The 22500-nt window shown below is 42.3% G+C and overlaps 2 protein-coding genes across 2 annotated transcripts; both read left to right on the plus strand.

The window, feature by feature from the left end:
- The first annotated feature begins 29 nt into the window (after nt 1-29).
- Nucleotides 30-7434, plus strand: LOC116326346 (MICAL-like protein 1). Its single transcript, XM_031747563.2, has 16 exons — nt 30-572; nt 1940-2021; nt 2115-2133; nt 2228-2279; nt 2366-2471; nt 2923-2942; nt 3019-3118; nt 3529-3553; nt 3751-3844; nt 4040-4146; nt 4221-4308; nt 4393-4468; nt 4543-4567; nt 6083-6422; nt 6671-6820; nt 6928-7434. Exons 2-16 carry the CDS (start codon nt 1941-1943, stop codon nt 6983-6985), a joined length of 1341 nt encoding a protein of 446 aa, XP_031603423.2. The 5' UTR covers nt 30-572; nt 1940; the 3' UTR covers nt 6986-7434.
- Nucleotides 7435-10032: 2598 nt separating this feature from the next.
- LOC116326332 (cyclic nucleotide-gated cation channel beta-1-like) lies at nt 10033-20280 on the plus strand. The gene is made up of 20 exons (XM_039614139.1): nt 10033-10473; nt 11227-11419; nt 12490-12504; nt 13415-13450; nt 13752-13850; nt 13933-14087; nt 14978-15184; nt 15642-15850; nt 15934-15984; nt 16088-16174; nt 16337-16401; nt 16594-16716; nt 16822-16963; nt 18155-18314; nt 18403-18500; nt 18629-18712; nt 18831-18949; nt 19262-19408; nt 19624-19822; nt 19907-20280. The coding sequence occupies exons 1-20, from the start codon at nt 10158-10160 to the stop codon at nt 20138-20140; spliced, it is 2739 nt and encodes a 912-aa protein (XP_039470073.1). The 5' UTR covers nt 10033-10157; the 3' UTR covers nt 20141-20280.
- Nucleotides 20281-22500: the final 2220 nt, after the last annotated feature.

Here is a 22500-nt window from a genome sequence, read left to right on the forward strand (position 1 = left end):
CATGATGCTTTATCCCTCACTATGCACTGATATGATGAAGTCAGACTCACACATGCTGAGCAACTGAGTTCAGTGACCCTACAGTCTAGTTTAGGAGCTTATTTAATCAGCAAAATAGTGAGAATGAATCCAAAATGATCAACTTTTCTATGAAAAACAAAGATGAAAGAAATTGAGTTACTTTATCAATCAAATGTAATTGAATTTCTCACTCGTTTAGGATTTAGTTTAACTCTCTGCTGCATGTGCTCACATGTTTAAATGACTGTAATCTGATAGAAAAGTGACCCTTTCCTTTTCTGTTACAAAGTATCCACCACCTGCTGGTTGCTCCGTGTTTTCCCGTGACAGAAGTTTCTAGGTTACGGAGAAGATGTCGCAATGATACGTTTCCTCGCCGTTAATCTGCGATTGCTCAGGGTCTGGGATTGGGCCTTGACCTTCAGGTGCTGCGGGTTAATCCCGTTAGCCCCGCGGGCATCCGCTGTGAAGATCTCAGCAGATCTGTGCCGGCTGTGCCACACTCTAGATCTCTGTACCACCGGCATGCAGAACCACCTGTAGGCACGCAGGTAAGGAACGCAGCTCTGTTATCACGTACACAGTGAAATGTGGAACTTTGTTTGTTACGTAGGTGGTGCTTTAAAACCTGATGGAGCAGACAGCTGGTGAAGTTATTGTGGTTTCATATCCTGTGCTAAATGAGCGTGTGCACTATCTGATCCTCTTTAAAGATTTTTTGAAGCCGGGACTTTAATTTGAAGAACTTTTTTATTTTAAAATCTAAATAAAATCAAACTTAAATTATAATCTTGAATTATTTTCTTTCTTTTTTCTTTTTTTTTTTATAACTGAAGGGACCATTTATAATAAGGATATGTGTCAACACAGTAAGAATGACAGTTAGTAGATTATTCGGGGGCCAGATTTGCACTGTTGAATGCATTGCTACAAATCTGAATAGAGGCGCCTCTGATCTCTGCTGATGGGGAACGACAACAGCTCACACAGTTTTTCAAAGAAGTCTTCTCCGTGGATTATCCACGAGAGGATTCTTCCTGGAAATGATTCCCACTGCTGAAAAAATGCGAGAGCTCCAAGAGCTGTGAAACTTTTACCAGACCTTTGTTGTGCTGTATTATGTGTCTAGAGTCAACCTATAGAAGCAGCTGAATGAATGAATCTTTAAGACCGGCCCTCGCTAGGTCACAGTCACTGATAGCTGTCCCCTCAGCCAGGCACCAGTGATGCTGACAAAGAAAAATTAAAACGTATGTTTTAAAAGAACAATCTTGTGATTGACATTTAGAAATAATCCCTGCATTTGTCTCGTGTCCTGGGTGCTGAGATCACGGTGCAGGACCGGTTTCACTGACGTCTCCCCCCCTGCTGATGAGGATTATCTCAGTGGGCTGATGAACTGTCACCGAGGACAATATAGATAACTCATGCATGTATGTCTGAGATCAGTTAGACAAGTGGCTCTCCTGGAGGCTCTGAAACACTCCATCCTCAGTTGTGTGCATAGGCCGCTTCAAATGTTCTCGTTCCCACATTTGGGACGGGTTTCTTCCTTTCTGAGCGATCGACCCCCCGTGGAGCCTCTCGCTAAAGCAGCTTACGGTTTGCTGCTGCTGGAACAAAGTCCTGCCTTCTAACATCCTCTAACCTTTGACTTCTGTGTGGGTTTTGCATGGCATGCATGAACCTGATTTCTGGGTATCTCTCCTGTGAGCAATAATGAAGAAGGTGAACGTCCTTCATCAGACCCATTAGCTCCAGTTGAGGGCTCTCTTTCAGGCAGCTGAAGAGGCTGCTGTCATGAAGCCACGAGTAAAGAGTTACTGATTTATTATCATTATCATCAGGACGATCAGCCATGTTTGATGAAGGGCTCTTTAAGAGGCTGACTACGTGCTTCTGTGTTTTACTTCAACAGGATGTTTAACTGGGTGGTGAAAGTGGTTCCCCAGCCCCCTGATGCTGTTGGGACAGACGATGCTGCCAAGACCCCTGATGCTGTACGACAGCACACACACACACACACACACACACACACACGTAGCCTGCACTCATACAGAGTAATTAACAGCCTTTGTTTTCTTTCCTTTCAGCCAACCAAAAATACAGAGGGTGAGGATTATCTGTTACCCTTTTATTTTATTTCCACCTTTATCTTTATATGTGCACATGGATCTACAGCAAATGTCTTTAACTTCTCCTGCAGCTGCAGTGAAGACACCCACACTGAAAAATGCAGATGAGGTTTCAGAGGACGGGTAAATGCTTTTGTCCATCAGCTTCTTGTTTGTGTCTCAGGGCATGCACTGTTGCTGACTTCTGTCTGCGCACGCATCCTTTACAGCCAAGCGCAGACTGGAGTATTAGGCTGGTTGTCTAATGGGTTCGTCAGCGCGCTCCCACAGCCTGCGGGCACCCCCCGACTCAGCAGAGCCAACTCTGAAGCCAAGGTAAGTCTGCAGATGACTGGAGTGTGTTTCTGTGAACTGCTCCTCAAAGTCATAGGAGATGAACTATAAAACACAGAAATCTAAGCTGCTCGTCTCCCTTATGATTTATTCCAGCAACACTAACATGCATATACCACTGTGGATCCTTCTCATGAATAAATCCTCACATGAAGCTATTTTATCAGCTGAGTTTGAACAGCTTGTACAGTTATTAGTTCAAATTACCAAAAGAAAGGAGAAGGACCTCCTCATGATCACCTCGTTAACCATGTGACTGATGAACCAACACACACGAGATGTGACGTGTCACAATCATATCAAAGGATGTGCATTTGTTTTGTTGGTGTGTTTTTTCCTAGCTGTGAATCCTGGACGACTGTTGTGGACAAACTATTTTTTGTTTAGTTCATTTTATTTTCTATTCTTCTCTCTTTTTTTTCTATATATTCAGTCCGGAGAAGATGGAGACAGGTACAGTATGACTGAACATGTGCTGAATTTATAATGAAATCAAATGAAATCAAATGAAATTGTGCTTCTCTGTCAGGTCTGGAGTGATCAACTGGGTCACTCAGGGTCTGACCAAAGTGCTGCCTCAGCCTGACGACAAGTACAGAGAGACTGAGAAGGACGAGGAACACACGGAGGTTAGAAAACAAAACCAGCTAATATTTGGTGTCAGTTTCTCCTATGAGCGCATCATCTCTGTGCAGCATGTTTATCTTTAGGAAACACAGCACCAACACTAACCTTACTGACTGTTTAATGGAGTTCAATGAACAGTTAAATCAGCCAAGTGGGTGACACTTGGCTGAAGGAACTTAATACTGTCCCACAGGCTTAAAAGACTAATCGCGTATAAGGATCAAGAGTATAAAGGAAGTTGGTGGGGTGGGGGTATCATGTTAAACACCATCCGTTAGCTTCACTGCTATCTAAACCAGGGCACCAACATTTATAATTCTTTGTTACACTGATAAACAACACCAACCTACTGCACCTGCCACTGTCTCTATGTTAAGTGTTTTTTTTAATCTCTTTCTCTCTGCTGTTCCAGGTGTATGACGTAGCCACGATGCCAGGTATGTTCCACAATCATGCAAACACACTGCATGCATATTTCTAAAATCACCCTTGATAATTATACAGTGAGTAAATAACGGAATACATGAATTAAATGGTTTGCAAAGGTTTGTTATTATAGCAGCTTAACCAAAGCTGGCCTTGGGTTTATTATTTATTTGTTAGTGATCTGACATCTTCTTTTTTTTAAACTCAGATTTCGACCCACTTCCCCACATCCCTGTGGTGGAGATGGTGTCAGACGACGAGGTGTCGGACACAGAGAGTTTGACACCTCACTTTCCTCCCAAGTGAGTGTAAACCACCTCCTGCTCCACGTTCATACATGACATCCATAGCGAGGAATAATCTGCACTGCGTAATCTGGATTGCACCCCAAACACTTATAGGCAACCTAATAATATTAAATACACACTAATGACACAAATCACAGAGTTAAATATTCTGCAGACGTTCAAGAGGCCCCCTTGCACGCTCTGTTTCAGTGTGGTGACCTGGATAAAGCAGATAGTTCCTCAGCCGGTCATACTGCCCCCTGGTGCTGTGCCCGTGGAACCGTCAACCAAGTCCTCCCGCACGTCTCTGGATAAAAGTAAATAAAGCCTGAAAATCCCAGTTTAACAGCCAGAAACGTTGACTTTGTTTGAGGATATATTTTTTGTAAAGTGCTTCATGTTGTTTGCTCCACAGTTCTGTCTCCACCGCCTGAATCGCTCAGTGGAATCTCACTGGATACTGAAAGCAAGGCCTCTGGGTAAGTCTTGAATAACATCCACGTGGATGAAGCGGGACACACAGTGTGAGGCACACTCCTGACACGAGGGTTTTTGCTCCACAGTGTGGTGAACTGGTTTGTGTCAGGGCTGGGTCTGAAGATGCCTCAGCCTGTTTCTCCATCCAAGGATGAAGCTCATGTAAGTTATGGGGAACAACAAAACCTGACTTTTCTACTTCTGTCATCTACTGATCTTTGTGTCCTCTGTTTCAGACCGTACCTGAAGTCATTCAGAAAGGTGAGTTGAGTTTTTCCATCTGTATCTTCCTGTCAATACTTTTTGATCCTGAGCGCCACAGTTCACAGTTCAATCAGCTGAATTAATATTCTGTGTTTTCTAATTCTAGAGAAAAGCGTAGATTTTGCAGAAAAGATTTCTTTAACAGAAGAGAGTGAACCCATCTCATTACCAGTAAAACCTCTTTTTTCATTTTGAACAGCTCCTCTGCATGAGTGTGACATTTGCAGACTGCTGCATGTTTGCTTTCTGTTGAAGCAGCCTCTTGTTTTTTCCTTATAGTTAATGAAGAGGTGTTTTGGTCGGACGGTCGGAGCCTAACTCAGTCCCTCTTCTCCTTCTGTTTCAGGGGGGAAGGCGCTGCGAGCCCCTTAAACAGCAGGAGGAGACGACTGGGGGATGCTCTGACCCGCACAGATAGACCAATAGGCTCATTGAACTGTCAGCAGACAATAGGCACTATAGGCAGCTGTGAATGAACACACATGAACATAGTAATATCTTAAACTCACCTTACTGCACTCTGTGCAGTTTAATATGAATGTATTGTAAACTAAATATAACACTGAAAATGTGTTTTTTTCCTGTAATACATTTTCTGTTTCATACCGGAGCTTTTAGAAGTTGCCCTTTGCTTGAAATTACTGTAGGCTGTGCACCCAAAATCATTTTAATGCTTTATCTGTTAAATTACTGTAACAGTGATGTCCAGTAATGGTTTGGAGATTACATTTGCAGCTCCAAAAATGGGCTGTGACATTACTGTAATGTACCCTGTGTCAGGGTACGTCGTATGTTCATGTTGCCATTTCACATCCATAAAAAACAGCAACAAGAGATACTGTAACAATCCTGATGTACTTACCATAGATTTAAACACCTTTTTATCCTTGATATGATGATTAAATGGCAGCTATGTTCAGTTATTATTGTGTGAGATGAGGACAGATTCTGTTCTGTGTCTTTAAAGGACCTGCATATTTAATTTTAGTCCTGTTTCTTGAGAATATTTTGGGGTTTTTTGCTTAAAGAAAGTTGATCTCAGTTTGGTTCTTGGTCATGTTGCTGTATATTTAAAACTTATCGTTAAGCAGAGCCTGCACAACTCAGTGTAAGACGAGCTGCAGTGTGAGGCTGGTTTGATCTGCGTATGTATCTGCTGTGTAGCCTTGAACTGTGAAATGTGGCCTGGGGGTGTGTTGTGATTTGAGAGAACCACGCTTGTCATGCAGCTGAATGTAGTAACACTGTAATGGAAGGAAGAAGTGAGAATAATAAAGGTTTGGTGTGTGAACTGATTTTGTGGTGCTTTCATCAATAACACCGATAACTGAGAGGTCTTCAAATCCTAACAACAGCAAAATTGCCTACCACCAATGAAATCGCAGCTTGAGTCACTTGTTAAGTCTGACAATCCTCACAGCCGAAAAGAATTATAATAGGATTATAGTAGTTAAGGTAAAATCCCCCAATTTTTCCTACCAAACAGTTCTCATGCTTATCGCCCTCTCACAGCATCAGCCAAACTCAAACCAGACATGGTGCTGGAAGACGTAGAGTCAGACAACGAGGGGCAGCAGAAACGTGCAGATCCTCCCAAAGCTCAAGCTCCATCTGCATCCCTGGTTCCACCATCACCCGCAACCCAGCAGCAACAGGAAGTGACACAATCCTCACAGTCGCTTTCAGTGGAGTCACAGAAATGCAGCGACGCCCCTCCGGAGCCACAGCCATCAGAGAGTGCCACAAAAGTATCTCTGGAAGATGCAGAGACCCAGACAGGCCGCTGGACGCCGTTTATTGAAAACATCAAGAAGGAGGCTGAAGGGGTGGCGTTGGCTACCATGGAGGAGCGGTAAGGATGGTGGACAAATGAAGGGAAACAGCTGCATCATTTATCAGATACTGAATGTTTCAATCCATCATTGTAGCACCTGGATGCTTTTTTAAAGATATTCTCTGCTGTCATATTTAATACCTTAAGACAATGAAAACGGCCAACAAAGGGAGATTAACCTGATTTAATGTGAGGCACGAGACTTTCTTTATCATCAAATGATATTTAGCTCATAGCGCAAGCATTTTGTCCTGTTTTTCCTTCAGTCTGCTTCAGGAGAGGATGGAGATGGCCCGGATGGCTGAAGAGGTTGCCAGGCAGACAGCTGAGATGGCTATTAGACAGATGGCCAGTGAGGGACAGTCCATCAAGCTCTCACTGGGGAGTCAAGAACTGCTGGAGGAGCCTGAAGCTGAGTAAGACGGTGTACTCAAAGCAAAAGTTTGTAGGTTTGCTCAGGTTAGCTTTGGCAGTGAGAGCCTCTTTGTGATTTGACGTGAGGCTCCATGTCCACTCTGACCAGGCTGCCGGTGCCGCTAGAAGAGGAGAGCGAGGTGGAGATCAGCAAAGCCCCAGAGTAAGAATTCAAATAAGAGCTTCCTGGTTGTTAACGTCGTTGTAGGACTTTGTGTGTGTCACTGTGCATATCATAGTAGTCTTGTGCTGTGCATAGCAGATGTGCATAAATGCTGATGTTGTTGCTACCGTTCCCCTGATTGATCCAGCAGCTTGTTGAAAAATAAGTAGCAATGCCCAATATAATATGCAGGTTACAGTCAGTACTTTTTTAGGTTATTTAATAGGAAGAAAATGATGTTGTACTCGTACATACACATAGAATAGTGTGTAACTGCATCTTCCAACAAAGTCATGCATTTTCATAAACTTTATTACTTTCTATACCTTTGGGCAGTTTAATGTGTGGAAGTCTGCAGGCCTGTGTTACAATCAGTTTCTAGCAAAGTGAATTTTATGTCCTTTTATTTATCCTGGTAAAAAGTGATCTTGACATTAAAAATGTGGTTTTTAAGGGAGTTTCAGTTTCAGCTTTCTTTGTCATATGCAAGTTAGCACAGGGTCAACACTGCAATGAAATGTGTTTGATGAGCAGAACGCAAATCTCTCAGCAGTATAAAACAGTATAACAGACTATTATACATATAAATATACACATGTATAAATAAAGACATTTTCAGGACTACATTTACAGAGAGACATAGAAAGTGACAGGTGGGGGGGGTGCACATAAGTGGCAGGAGTGAGCAGCAGTACAAATTTGAGCAGTACAAGATGGGCAATAGAAGTAGTAACAAATATACCAAAACAGTTTATTATAATGCAGAATAGAGAGCAGACACAGTAACGTATAGTGTGTATAGCTCCTTTGTAAATCTTGTTGACTAGAGTCTGTTTATCAATACAAGCAACGATATTAGACATCAAGAAATAAACAATCACTCTGTGTTTCGACAGCAGCGCGGTCATTTTGTTATCAGCAGGTCCAAATCCCGCGGGTTCTCGTTATGTGATCTTTGCATCGCATCACTGTGTCGTAGCAACCACAGCTTCCCTTGGCAACAGCGGACCCTCTTACCTCCGCGCGCCCGCCTCTCTTCCTCCTCTCAGCTGTTCCCCCGGTAACCTCGCGCACCTGCTGCAGCTGCTTCACGTCCCTGGATTAAAGATGGACGGACATATCGAAACAGAACCTTTTCCTCGTTGTTTTTCTCATATTTCTAAAATCACCTGATGCAGTTTATGCGTCTCAGCAGCCGAATTAACGCGTGTCGATGCTGGTGGACATTTTTCTGTCGGGACTAATAAAGGTAAACACAGCCCATTAAAAAAAACGTGTCTATAAAATGGTAAATAAAATGGTAAATGGCCTGCATTTGTATAGCGCTTTACTCAGTCCCTAAGGACCCCAAAGCGCTTTACACTACATTCAGTCATTCACCCATTCACACACACATTCACACACTGGCAATGGCAAGCTACATAAAAACGCAACGATAAAGGCTACAGAGTTCCTATTTATCATAACTAACGTTTTTCCTATTATGTGTAAACAGTAACTAATGTACAGAGTGAGCTTTTCTGCTACAGGTGGTCACAAAGTCGGTAAATTTGTGTTCAGAGAGAGAAAACAGAAGCTGAACTTTCTTCATCCACAATAAATATTTCTGATATCCAGTAAAAAGCGTGACGGTTTAAATGACTGTAACCTGGTTTATGTGTGTCATGTTGGAGCCTGCTGACAAATAAAAATAAATAGTAGGAACCAACTCTGTCATAATTAAAGTCTATAAAATGTGATTTTACTGTAAGAATCTGCCAACACAATCAGCTGTGATTTGGGTCACCATGAGAGGACAGCTGTGTATTCCCTCTCGCTCCTGGGACACCCAACAACCCGTCTCTTGTCCTGTTCTGCAGGAAGAACGAGAGCCTTCGTCAGGAGGAGAAGAAAGTTGAGACTGAGGAGCCCACCGTCAATGAGCCAGGTAGATGCAATTCAATTATATATTAAAAAAATGTTTTTATCATTAAGAAGAGTTTCTTTCATTCAGCGTGACATATTTACGTAACGTCAACATTCTTCTGAAAAGTATTTACAAATGCAGGACATTGTGCTGTCTGTATGATCAAAGGAAGAATGACTGACTGATTTCAAACCCTTATTGGATCTTAGAGCCGCAGGAGGAAGCCTCGACCTCACCGCCTCCAAGCAGTGAGCCAGTGGAGATTTCTGAGCCTAAGCCAGAACAAGCACCAGAAGCAGAAACCAAGACCTCAGAAGCTCCTCCAGAAGCTGAGCCCATCACTGAGCAGCCGCAGAAAAACGAAGACGACGGTCAAACTGCTAACGCTGACAAGGCTCCTGAAAAGGTAACGTTTCACATCCCGGGCCGTATCACTGCATTGCTCTTGACTCTGTTATGCTAAACTTAACTGCCCGACTGACTCAGTACAGCTAAAAAGATTTTTTTGAATTACTATTTAGAAATCTAATAATATTGTTCATTGGATATTTGATTATTAGTTCCCAACTGTTGTGCGTGTGTTTTTGTAGGAGGAGGAAGCTACTGGGGATGACTGCGGTGGTATGTACCATCTGCTTATTGTCCTTCAGGAAAGTCTCGGGTTGCTTATTTGACTGTAACGCTAGTTCATCTCTATGGACTGTAAATAGTAGATTCATTCACTGCTTGAGTGTGACTGCAGAGTTCATCTGGAGACCAGAAGTCTGATATTGTCATTCTTGACTGGCTTCATTGCTGTCTGACTGCCAACAGTGCCCTTCTCCTACTGTATCTGCGTGTCGCCCTCTCTCCTCTGTAGCTCCAGTCAGCTGTGATGCATTTAAGAGCTGCCTGATGCGCATTCCCTTCACCTCCGAGTGCCTCGACAACATCAACGCATTCTTCAAAGAGAACGGCATCACTCCTCCCCAAATACCTTCCGTGCTTAAACTACCCACCCGGCTGTCTGACTTTACCAAGTACTTACCCACCCTACCCCCAGAGATACGCCAAGAGCTCTCCCAGATCAGACTCACACAAGTTCCCCGAAATATCGCCCAGACTTTCACCGAGCTTTTGCCCCAAAGCTCGGAAGTCTCAGTCGGCCCTACTCTGTCCGGTATTTCCCAAAGCCTCTCAAACGTCCCGCAGAAGCTCTCCCGGTTTCCGAGCTTGGCGCGGCAGTATTTCACGAACATTCGGAACCACCTCAACAGCCTTATGCCTCAAGATGCCTAAGAAACAACAACAACAGCAAAAACAGAAACAAGACAACAGTCAGCAAGATGTAGAACTGAGCCGGCTCGTCCGACACTCCCCTCTCCCTCCTCCTCATCATCCACAGCTGCGATCCCGATCCCCTTCTCCCTCCTCCCCTAACAGCAGCATCCTCGAGTTGCCCAATGTGCCATCCTATCCACGCCTGCCACCCATCGTCAGCTCCCCTTCCAAGCAACCCAGACCCCTATCACATCAGCTGTCTGGTCTATCTAACCCAGCATTCTTCATTGAAGATGACTCAGACATTTCAGCAATAAGACCTGCAGGTGAATCCACATCAGTGTAGCGTTCACTGTCCTCTCACTCCTTGTACATCCTGAACTCAGTCATACTGCATGCGAGTAAACTGTTGTCTCGTCATATGTAACAGACTCTAAAATCAACCTGGCAGGTATCTGACGCTAAATTAAATACGAAACAAGCAGTAAAGGATGCTTGAGTTCAGATGTTTAGCTCGAGAGTGTGTGCAGGTTAAAAAGTAGCTCTTTGTGTTGTTAAAGTAGATTTTTGTGTCTTCTTGTGTTCCTCAAATAAGCTCACCTATGACCCCGAGTTTGCTAGTGCTCAGAACATAGACGGGTAAGGTAAAGAGCCGTACTGAGTTAAGGTGTTCGACAGATTGAAATATAGTGATGCCATCTATTTTCTACATCACTTTGATAAAATCTGTCAAATGACTGTTGACAGAAGTGTGCCAGTGAATCATGAGCCAGATTAACCAGATTGTTTGGCTTGCAAGATTAGTAAACTAGTCCTTCACTATCAGGGCTTTCTATACATGGCCTAGTTCACGCGTGAATCCTCTCGCATTAGCCCGTTGTAGGTCCCGCTAAATCGACCTTTCTCCCGGCCTGCCCTGCTCCTGCTTATACTTGTGACTGCTTTGTCTTTTGCGTTACTTGTTTTGTCTTTTGCATTACTTTCAGTAGTACGTGATGTTTACGTTGCAGCATCAGTTTTGCCTGTTTGCAGTGATGCGGTTGCCTTGACTACATGAAAATAAATGTTTATTTCTCCAGAGAGCTCCAACATCAGCCTTCGCCCAGCTGTTAATGTAGAGGATGTTGACTCTGATCATGAGAAGGGAGGAGGAGCAAAAGGAGGAGGAGGAGGAGGAGAAGGGGAAGAACAAATCCCCCAAATCCTCACCCCACAGGACCCAAAGCTTACAACCCTCACTGTTCCTGTGACCCCTTCAGGAGGTCGTCAAAGGTGAGCTAACAGGGGATTTATACTTCTGTGTTACATCTATCCCATAGGTACAAAGCCTACGCCATAAACTGACGTGGATGTAACTGCATTGCGCTTTGACCTAGTGAACAGCTGCTGTGATTGGTCTTTTCAGTACTGGGCTACGTTTTCACCACAGCTTTTGAATTTATCAGTGAGAGAATCTCAACAAATGGACTCACATATGTCAGAAAATTCCTGTTGGGAGATTTTCCCTTACACCTATTACAGTTGTTTTGGCAAAGCTGAAAAGCTTGAGGGACAATTTAATGCACCTAAAAAACCAAAAAACATTACACGGCCACGACAATGAGTGACGAGCCGGGAAAATAAAGTGGCAACATTTTCCATTTTTCCATCATGGATGGCTCCGCATGTGAAACACTGTGACATCATAAACACCACCATCCACTTACATAGTTTACACTATTAACACTGCTCTACAAATTCAGAGCAGAAGACTAAATCAGCAGTAAAACTGCACAAACATCTATATTTTTAATATTATCACTAACCAAAATAATTATGCTCTTAACTGCTTTGCTTCTATAAAACTTGCTGTAAGATTTAATTAAACACTAAATACTTTCTGTAAGCTCTAATTATAAATAATACAAAGCCACGTGTTGACTTTGTTAGCTGTTATTTTTGTAAAATACACTAAATGATGAAGATAAAAAGCTGTCCTGCTGTCTGAGCAGGTCAGGTTTGAAGTCGTGGTGGGAAATCGTGGATGCCACGTCCTCTGGGCTAAAGAGGAGAGCAACTGTGCAGCTTGTAATCAGTGCACAGTTGAAAAGTCTGTACCTCTGATGGTACGGGGGCAGATTAGTGCCCATAGCATGTCTGTGAGGGCACCGTTAATGCTGAACAATATCAACAGGCTTTGTTTTGCTTATTTTTTTCTGTGTCTTTAAATGCAGCTTTGGTTGTACATTGTCAACAGATTAGTGTGTGTTACATTTAACATTTTGCACTCACGTTTTGATCTCAGTTCATCTCAACTAAATATTTTTAACCCTTTTCTCTCCCCTTACGCTTTGCATCTACAGTAAAGGAGATAAAGAGTAAGGATACTCTTTGAATTGTACCTGTCTCCTGGGGCATTTGTGCACGCTCTTCCAACAGTGACCACTTCCACCATGACACTATAGATATATATGTGTATTTGTGTAGCATATATGCAATCCTGCCATTATATCTCATAACACAGAAATAAGAAGTAGACTCACTGGGATACATGATTCTGGGTGCGAGCTTCTTTTTGTCATGTGAAGCATTTTCATCCAAATATTTGTAGCAGCAAAAATAAAAATGCAGTTGTATAACGTTTCATCATACAAGACGTTCGCTGTCAGAATTGTCACATATGTCTTTCATTATTACATTTACCATTTTGGAGTGAAATGCTTCACACTTCCTACAGTCTGTTATGCTTTCTGTGATTCACCCTACTGCCCCCTACTGTCCATCTTGTTGCTCTGCAGTCTGCAGTCTTTCCAGAGTCACTACTACTGTTGCTTTTGTCTGTATTTTAGTGTCCTGCAGAGAAATGTACGTGCACTCAGAAATATATCCTATCCTTTCTGCACGTAAAAACTCTGAAAGCTGCCAAAAAATTACGCACACGAGGAAACCGGCACGTACAGTTTATGCAGAACACAGCAAACAGTTTGTTTTATGAGTCGTTTGGAAAGAGTGCTTCCTGTTTTGTGTTGCTGTGTCTTGTGATGTTCTGTTGTAAAGTGTGATGGTACTGTTTCTACTTTTGCACGGCTCTGTGCTTTTGGCTACTGTATGGTTGTTTTCATAACGTAGCAAAAGTCAATAAACAAATGCATCGCAATCCTGCGCTTGTATCATCACTGTGTCACCTACCTGTCACATTACTGTAGGTATTTAGCCTTCCTTCTTATCTGTGCCCTGGATTAACTCCACGTTTTTCCCTGCTTGAAACTCCGTTCTTCTGTTTGACAGTAGTGGAAGGAATCACAGGAGTGTCTGGACAAAGATGTAAGATTTCCGATCCTTTTTGGTGTCCTGCTACTTTTTCATCCACTTGCTAATAATTTATCCATGCACTTTCACATCTGAGTCCATGCTCACTTATTTATTCAGTCATTTCCATTTTCACAGTCATTAAAATGGATAGCTGCATGTAGCTTTTCTTTATTTTTCCTTACTTCTTTTGTCATTGTTTTCACCATAATCTACAGTGACATTAGGTTTTACTGTGTGAAATGAAAGAGAATAATGTGACTAAGGCAGCACAGTCTCAAAGTTAAAAGTTGCCCCGTCTGCCTGACTTTGACAGCAGGAGGCTTCATTCTGAAAGTGAGGATGACGATGAAGAGGGAAACATCCCCGTCAGAGCCTGGCCCAGCCAGTCCAGCCTGCACAGCACAGACGACGTGTGAGCGTGCACACACCAAGATAAATAAGTGACATAAGAAAAATCAGCATCATCTAAATAAATTTACGGCTCTGTGTCCAAGTCTGAAAGAACGTCCAGCATCTTCTGCCAGTCAGACCAGCACGGTGGTCAACGAGAGACTTCAGGAGCTCGTCAGGATGTTCAAGGAGAGAACGGAGAAGGCCAAGGAGAAACTCATCGACCCAGACAGCTCGGATGAAGACAGCATTATCACCTGTGAGTCTCACACACAAACTGAACTGACACATGTTTGAGAAACAAGTCGAAAAGATTTGCCAGTACATTTCAGTTCGTGTGGATAGTAGCATGTGTGTGTGGATGTCACAGTGCACTTCAATTCCAGGTACAAAGAGTCTTGAGCCTTGCACAGCCATGAAAGCTGCCACTCAAACACAAGACTGATAAAATTACATAAAACTGCCCAGTGACTGTCACACACAGGTGAGCAGCTTCTGCCACCCACTCCTCAGCCACCCACAGAGTTTTACCCACAGTGTCCCTCATTCATCCCTCAGTGAATGCCTCACTTCCACTATGTAGTTAAGCCCTTCCCAAAGTAGCTTCTTGTAGGTCACAGTCTTAAAGACAAACAGATAAACCAGTGCGTTGTTTTTAGCTAGGAGGTTTGTTTTATAGAGAAATGTCAACATGTGCAGATTTGTGACCCCAGGAAGCTGCTAAAACGTTACAGCCAATGGGATCCTAATAAACTAAACCAAACTAAGGTCTGTGTGCACACATGTGCCACAAACAACTCGGACAACAGGCTGATCGGGTTTTCCCCTTTTTTTGTCACGACTGCTTCTAGCTACATTTAGCATCTGTTATTATAGCACCCAGTGAGGAGGTGGTCATGTAACAAACACTTTGTGTCACTTTTAACTATGCTAAAGTCCAACATGTCATCTGTGGCACCCTGTAAACAGCTGTAGTGCTGCGTGTCATGTGGTCTACTTGAAGACGGATAAACCTTTAACACTTTATTTGTTCCAGTAACCGATTTTTATATAAATGTCTACCAAATGCTAAGAAGGTAATAAAGCTTTGCTGAATCTTATCTTTAAGGCACTCTTTTCTTCTTTCCTTTTGGCCCTTCCTTCCTCAAGCTCCTCCTCAGCCTCCAGCTGCTCAGCTCGCTCCTGGAGCTCAGCCGCCAGATGAGAAAGAGACGCAAGCAGGTCCGTCAGGAGGCGGAGGAGTAGAGAGTGGAACAGAGGAGGGGCATCCTGGCCGTTGCTGCAAGGTGAAAACACCTTGGTGGATACGAGCCTGTGTGCGATTCCGTTTCCCCGCCAGCATCGACCCTTTCACCAGTGAGAACCCAGCGAATACGTCACCCTCTGCCGCCTTCAGTGTTGTGCTGGACAATTACTGGAATCATACCTCACACACACCCACAGGCTAAGCCACACAATTCTGACCAGATATTTCTGAAAAACAACTCCACACGCATTTATCAAGTGCTTTGATTCTTATCTTTAAAGGAAAATAACACAAGAAATATGATTACATCTTGTGAGGTTTGGGAAAAGGTCAAACGACTGCAGTATCCCGTTATTTACAGAAACCCGTGTTTCAATCATCAACCATTTACTTTTTTTAAGACTTTCTCTTTTCTTATTCTTTTGCATGTTTTCTTTAATAGTACTTCGATCTTGCATGGTGGTAGCTGATGCTTTCTTAGTTACAGATCCAGTCTCTCCTGGTTTACACTCTGCACCCCTGTGAACTGTCCACTCACTTAATTCCCTGATTTCTTCCTCTTGTCAGACCTGATGTACGTGCTGTGGATGTTTTTGGTATCTCTGGCCTGGAACTGGAACGTGTGGTTCATCCCGGTGCGCTGGGCCTTCCCCTACCAAACCCCGGACAACATTTACTACTGGCTGTTAACCGACTACCTGTGTGACCTCATTTACATCCTGGACATCGCTGTTTTTCAGCCGCGCCTGCAGTTTGTGCGTGGAGGGGACATAGTGGTGAGTAAGTCAAAGGAGTAATGTGGACCCTTGTTGTAGTTTAAGAGTATAATTGTGCACATTTTGCTTTGCTTTCGTTACAGTGTGACACAAAGGAGATGAGAAAGAATTACATGAAAACCAAACGTTTCAAGGTAAAACATTAAGAAAGTGAAGTACATGTCCAATGTTGTGTTTTCTTTGCATTTAAAGGGTAGAATCAGTCATTAAAGTGAGATCCTGTCGTCTCATTTCCAGTTTGATGTGGCCAGCCTTGTTCCCCTTGAGCTCTTCTATTTTAAAACTGGCATCAACCCTCTGCTTCGCTTACCACGGCTGCTGAAGGTGAAACCCTGACACCACACACCGAACGTTTCCTCCAACAGTCTCAGTGCTTGCTCATTTCCTGGGCTCTACATCACCTTTAGTTTTAGGAATCAGTCATTTAGAGTTTCATCACAGTTTCAAATACTAAACTCTACAAATATTTTCCTTCCATATCTGCAGATCAACTCCTTCTTTGAGTTCAATGATCGTCTGGAGGCCATCTTGACCAAAGCCTATATCTACAGGTCAGCGTCAGACTGCGTTGGTCGTGTCCTGATATGTTAGCACTCGAGTGGCAGGAAAAAATTGTGACTGTATTGTCCTCATTTCCTTTTTGAAATAGTTTTCAGAGACATAAAAAGCTACCGTGTCACAGGTGAACCAATCTGCTGTTAGATATGCATTTCACACATTTTGCTATGTTTTCCATCTCTTAGGGTGATTCGTACCACCACCTATCTTCTTTACTGTCTGCACTTTAATGCCTGTCTCTACTACTGGACCTCTGACTTCATAGGACTGGGACTGACTCAGTGGGTGTACAATGGCGAGGGTAACAGGTTGGTGGGCTGTTTTTAGTAGCGGCCATGTGTTTTTTAACCAAATGACTGCTGCTTTGAAGATAAGAACATGTTAAAACTGAGTTTTTCCTTTTCTCTCCTCAGTTACATTCGCTGTTACTACTTCGCAGTGAAGACCCTGATTACCATTGGGGGTCTGCCAGATCCCACCACCCTGTCTGAGATCATCTTCCAACTCATCAACTACTTTATTGGAGTCTTTGCTTTCTCAATCATGATTGGACAGGTAGGCGTACACGTGCCCCTCATGTACAGTGCCATGAAAAACTCTTTGCCCACCTTCCTGATTTCTTTTTTAAATATTTTACTCACACTTAAATGTTTCAGATCATCAAACAGATTTTAATTTTACACAAAGATAACCTGAATAAATTGAGTTCAGTTTCACTAACCGTACCCAGGCCTGACACTAGAACGTGTCTGACCAAGTCCGCTAACAGAAAGCAGCTCATCACTGCACGATGTAAACAAACATGAAAAAGTCATTGACACCTGTCAGTCTGGAAAGAGTTACAGCGCATTTCTAAGGCTTTGGGACTCCAGCGTTAAAGAGCCGTTATTCACAAATGGAATAAACTGGAAACTATGGTGTGTTATGGCCCTGAGCATATTTTGGATCACGTTGGCTGGATTTTGTTCTGTGTCCTGTGCCTTTAAGAGTCTCTGCAGGTCCTTCCTGATTGGAGAGCTGGCAGCTGCTGATTGGTTCCATCATCAAGTGGCTGTTTTAAAAATCCTCTCCAGCAGTTGTTCCCTCTGAGCTGTCTTTGCCTCCAAACCTTTTTCTGTGATAAACTTTTGTGTGTGACTTCAGAGAATTGCTAGGTTTTGTATACAGTGTGTAGATGCTTTCACTTGTAAATACGCTCTGAAGCAGAAGGGGTGGACTGCCTTCTTTCTCTTGTTTATTCAGTTAGGGAGTTAGCAGTAGCGCTTGTCTTGTATTTGGTAGCGCCTCCTTTTTTAGAATAGCTTGTTTGTTATTTTGGCCTTTGTTCACCCCGGAGTTAAAGCTTTCAGTTTTTGGTAGCAAAAAATCACCTTAACCTGTAAATTGGCTTCTGGATATGGCTTTGGGGACCGGGGCGGGGTCACCTATCTTTTAACCTTCATGTTGCATTCCTGTACTCCTAGACCAGGACGTAACGGGTGAAGCTTCCAAAGGAGTGAAAAAAAGTCTTGATGATTCTCAAGACTTTGGGGAAATATTGTGTGGACTGGCGTAAGACTAACACACAACATCATACAAACAGTCCATCGTGGTGGTGTGATGGTCTGGGGCTGCTTTCATGATGAAACATTTAAATGTGACAAATATCAAAAAAGAAATCAGAAACGGGGCAAATGTATGTAACATTAAAAGCTTGTGATTGTTTCGGGACACTAATGATCCTCATTTTCCTCATTTGTCTGTCAGATGCGCGATGTTGTTGGTGCAGCTACAGCAAGTCAAACCTACTACCGGAGCTGCATGGACAGCACTATTAAATACATGTCCTCCTACCGCATCCCGAGAGACGTCCAGAACCGTGTCAAAACCTGGTATAACTATACCTGGCAATCACAAGGCATGCTGGGTAAGGAGGGCGTGATATATTTGCATTCATCTTGCGCATCCAATGTTTCAGTCATACCTAACAATTTGCTTCTTCCTTTACCGTCCAGACGAGCAGGAGCTGCTGAATCAGCTGCCAGATAAAATGCGTCTGGACATAGCGATAGATGTCAACTACTCCATTGTGAGCAAAGTCCCTCTTTTTCAGGTAGGAATTAAAAATACAAAATGTAGAACATACTGGTAGGCTTCACTTAATCTCACTTTTTAAAATACTTTTATGCATCTACAGAAGTGACGCCGAGGTTGTTTTATTTTGGCTTTCCCTCCTAACAGGGTTGTGACAGACAGATGATTTTCGACATGCTGAAAAGCCTGCGCTCTGTCGTCTACCTCCCAGGGGATTATGTCTGCAAAAAGGTACACGTGCTTCTTTCTCCATGTTCTGGTGTATGAATAATGTCAAATATTTTCAGTTTGCTGTTTTTTTGCTTGATCTCTGTATAAACACCTGGCTCGGGTATTTCACTTGTCTAAGGGCGAGGTGGGTCGGGAGATGTATATCATAAAGGCGGGAGAGGTGCAGGTGGTTGGAGGCCCAGATGGGAAGACTGTATTTGTCACTCTTAGAGCGGGATCAGTCTTTGGAGAAATCAGGTAAACAATGGTGCACAATGAAGAGTAAAGGTAAAAAAAAAAAATATTTTCAAACAAAGTTACAGATTACAGTGATTTCACACATACAAACAAGTATAGAGCCAAAAAAGATTGCAGTATGAGAAACGTTATTAAAATAGTGCCGCACCTGCTGTGTGATGCTCACACTCCAAGGTCCCAGAACCAATTTTATACATCAAGCCAAACCATTACATTTATAGAGAAATTCCTTTTTCCTGAAATGTAAAAATGCCTTTAAAAAAAAAATAATAAAAAATGCTGTTTTTAACCACAGTGCTCTTTGTTTGGTAGCTTGCTTGCAGTCGGCGGGGGTAACAGGCGCACAGCCAATGTGATTGCTCATGGCTTTGCCAATCTATTCATCCTGGACAAAAAAGACCTGAATGAGATCCTGGTCCACTATCCGGAGTCCAAGAAACTGCTGCGCAAGAAAGCCAGGTTGAATATGAATAGAAATAATAACACTTTTTCCTGTATTTGTCCTGTATCTGTACTGTATGATCCCCCCTTATTGCCAGCTCATCCAAAGCTTCGGTGCTGTCGGCCACCCATTATCAGCTCAAGTAGCTATGACTATGCAGGGCAGCTTGAGTTTCCCCCCTTTTTTCTGCTCACAGTTGTCGTTAGCCTGGTTATCCTTGTCTCAAACACAGGAAGATGCTTAACAAAGGAAAGAAACCTGAATCTAAAGAAGAGGCTAAGGAACCCCCTCAGGTACCATCAGCTCCTGTCAGGGCAGAGACGCCCAAACTGTTGAAAGCAGCTCTTGAGATGACGGAGAGATCGTCGGGACTTAAAGGAGCTTTGGCAAAAGTCAAAGAGAAGACGAACAAGTCCAGCATCTCCTTACAGGTAAACATGATCAAACCCTGAGCTAACCCAGCAAGTCATCTACTTTAAATAGAAGATTTATTTACTCTCCTCTTCCCTTCTCAGCCGTCGATCTCCTCCCCCCTCCCCCCTCCATCCCCTGCCTCCAGCTTGGAACCTGACAGGGAAGTGGACACGCCGTCACCCATGTCTGCCGGCTCTCCGACATTTCGCTCTGCTTCCCGGTGTCGGTACTCTGCGATGCCTCAGTCACCCTCTGTGTGCCACAGTGACACAGTCACAAAGGAGCCAATCGGTGATGATGAAGGAAACGGGAAGAGGAAAGAAAAAAAGTCGTGATTACTTTCTATTTAGTTCAATTTATTTTCAGTTATATAGCGCCAAGTCCCAATAGCTGCTGCCTCAAGGCTCTTTAGACTTTAGGGTAAAGACTATGATATTAGAGAGAAAACCTCAATAATCAGGTTTCCCCCCCTATGAGCAAGCACTGTGGTGACAGTGGGAAGGAAAATCGAAGCAGTCTGTTGGATGGTTTGGCGTTCACTCCTTTAACAGGAAGAAACCTCCTTGAGCAGAACCAGGCTCAGGGAGTGTCTCAATAGTAGTTTGAATGATTGTTTCTTATAAAGCAAATAAAATTTATATATATATATATATATATATATATATATATATATATATATATATATATATATATATATATATATATATATATATATATATATATATATATATATATATATATATATATATATAACAGTAGTGGATATTCTTAAAACTTTCTGAGAAACTCATATAATTAATATTGTTAAGGAAGTTTCGAATTGATTACTAGCCAGTATATATATATATATATATATATATATATATATAGATGATAACAAGTAAGACTGGTTTCTGAGTTTTACAGCTGGGGTGGACGAGGCTATCAGGCTTTCAAATGACAAAATCTGTCATTAATAGACTGGTGTGAAAAATTGCTGCCACACCGCCCCTATTAGAATGACTCGGGGTGTTGATTCATTTTAAACTACATACTCATCCTGCAAACCAGGTTTCTGTAAGGCAGAGTGTATGTTGATCACATGTACTAACAGAGACTTGGACAATATTTAATAATCCACATTTCACTGTTTTACTCTTTGGTTCAGATGTGGATACTGTATTGTTCTTTCTTTGTGATTTTTATCATTTTGGTTTGTTTTTTGTCTGTTTGGGACTGACACAGTCTCAATGGAGATGGGTTTTTGGGGGTAGCAGGAGGAGAGAAGCTGCAGAGAGGCGTGACTAAATCTCATCTGGATAGTCATATTTTGGGGTTTAATAAATTGGTCCATATTTCTAGAAATGAGAGCTGCTCCATCCAAAGTAAATGGATGCCGTCTCTCCTAACAAGCAGGATTGAACTTGTTGTCTTTCTGTGAAACAGGAAAGGACAAAATGTTTGGTCTGATTGGGGAGGGACCAGAGAAAACTACAGAGTCCGCTGTTGTTGTCTGCTGAATGTTTACTATCAGTCCCACGATTTCCGGCCCATTTTCTTTTTACGTAAAATCAACTATTGTCATGGAGACACTTGGAGGAGAGACTCTTGGATACTGTATTGTTCTTTCTTTTGTGATTTTTTATGTTTAAGTTGTTTGGTCAGGTTTTGGCTTGTTTTTTGTCCGTTTGGGAGCCGGACATGTGAAAGTAAATTCTGATTGATGCCTTAAACAGTCTGACTTGTTGTCTGTGTTGTGTTTGGTGTATGCCTTAAATGTTGATTTGAACAAAATTTGAACAAAGATACTGGGTAAGGTTGTAGCAACATCTCTTAACTGCAGTATATGTTACACTTTGCTTTACAATTACATATATATTATGTATCAAACAGTTTATCACTATTTACTAAGATGTAGCCTACTGATGTAATTAACCTTACTACAGTTGATCTTTTTATGTTCATGTTTTCTTTTCTTTTGTACAATAATGTAAATATATGTTTTTTTTTTATTTATATAGCTCGCACACAGTTTAATTTTAAGTCACTGTGCTGTTTGTGTTGTCACAAGACGTACAATAACTTTAGAAATGCAAAATGTTTCATTTGTGCTGTAAATGCTTGATATAGTCGCACAGCAGTACTTTTGTATAGATGTACTAACTGTAGCCACAAACCAGCTAACCACACTGCCAGACGAGCTATAGAAAGGAATCTGTGTCTTCAGTATCATCAACAAAGGCCTGTTTTTTTTCGAGTTAATTTTATTGAAATAAATGAATTTTAGCATCTGTCCTTGTCTTTGACTTGTATTAAAGGTAAAAAGAAAAAAAAAGACATCCTGAAAAGTTAAAACCACAAACTGAAACTAAACTAGATGAACTAAACAGGAAACAACAGGATGTGAAACCAGTTAGTTCTGGTGGCTGAAACAGCTAACCACAGACCAGGATCTGGTTCTTGGTTCACTCAAGTTCAAATCAAGAACAAATTTGACATACATTTTTACTTGATGCACTTCCTGGTGTTTGTTCCAACATATTTTAACTTTACTGATACTAAACTGGAGGTTTGTAGTATTTGTTGGGGGGAATGGGGCTTGAATGATAAATCTAGTTAATCGGGATCTTTCCGTTTTCATTTTCTTTTCTTTTTTTGCAGGTCAATACATGGGTTAATTAATTCTTAATGGCCAATCCCAAAAGTTAAGTTGCAG

This window comes from Oreochromis aureus, linkage group 7, assembly GCF_013358895.1.
Source record: "Oreochromis aureus strain Israel breed Guangdong linkage group 7, ZZ_aureus, whole genome shotgun sequence".
In the NCBI taxonomy this organism is placed as follows: domain Eukaryota; kingdom Metazoa; phylum Chordata; class Actinopteri; order Cichliformes; family Cichlidae; genus Oreochromis; species Oreochromis aureus.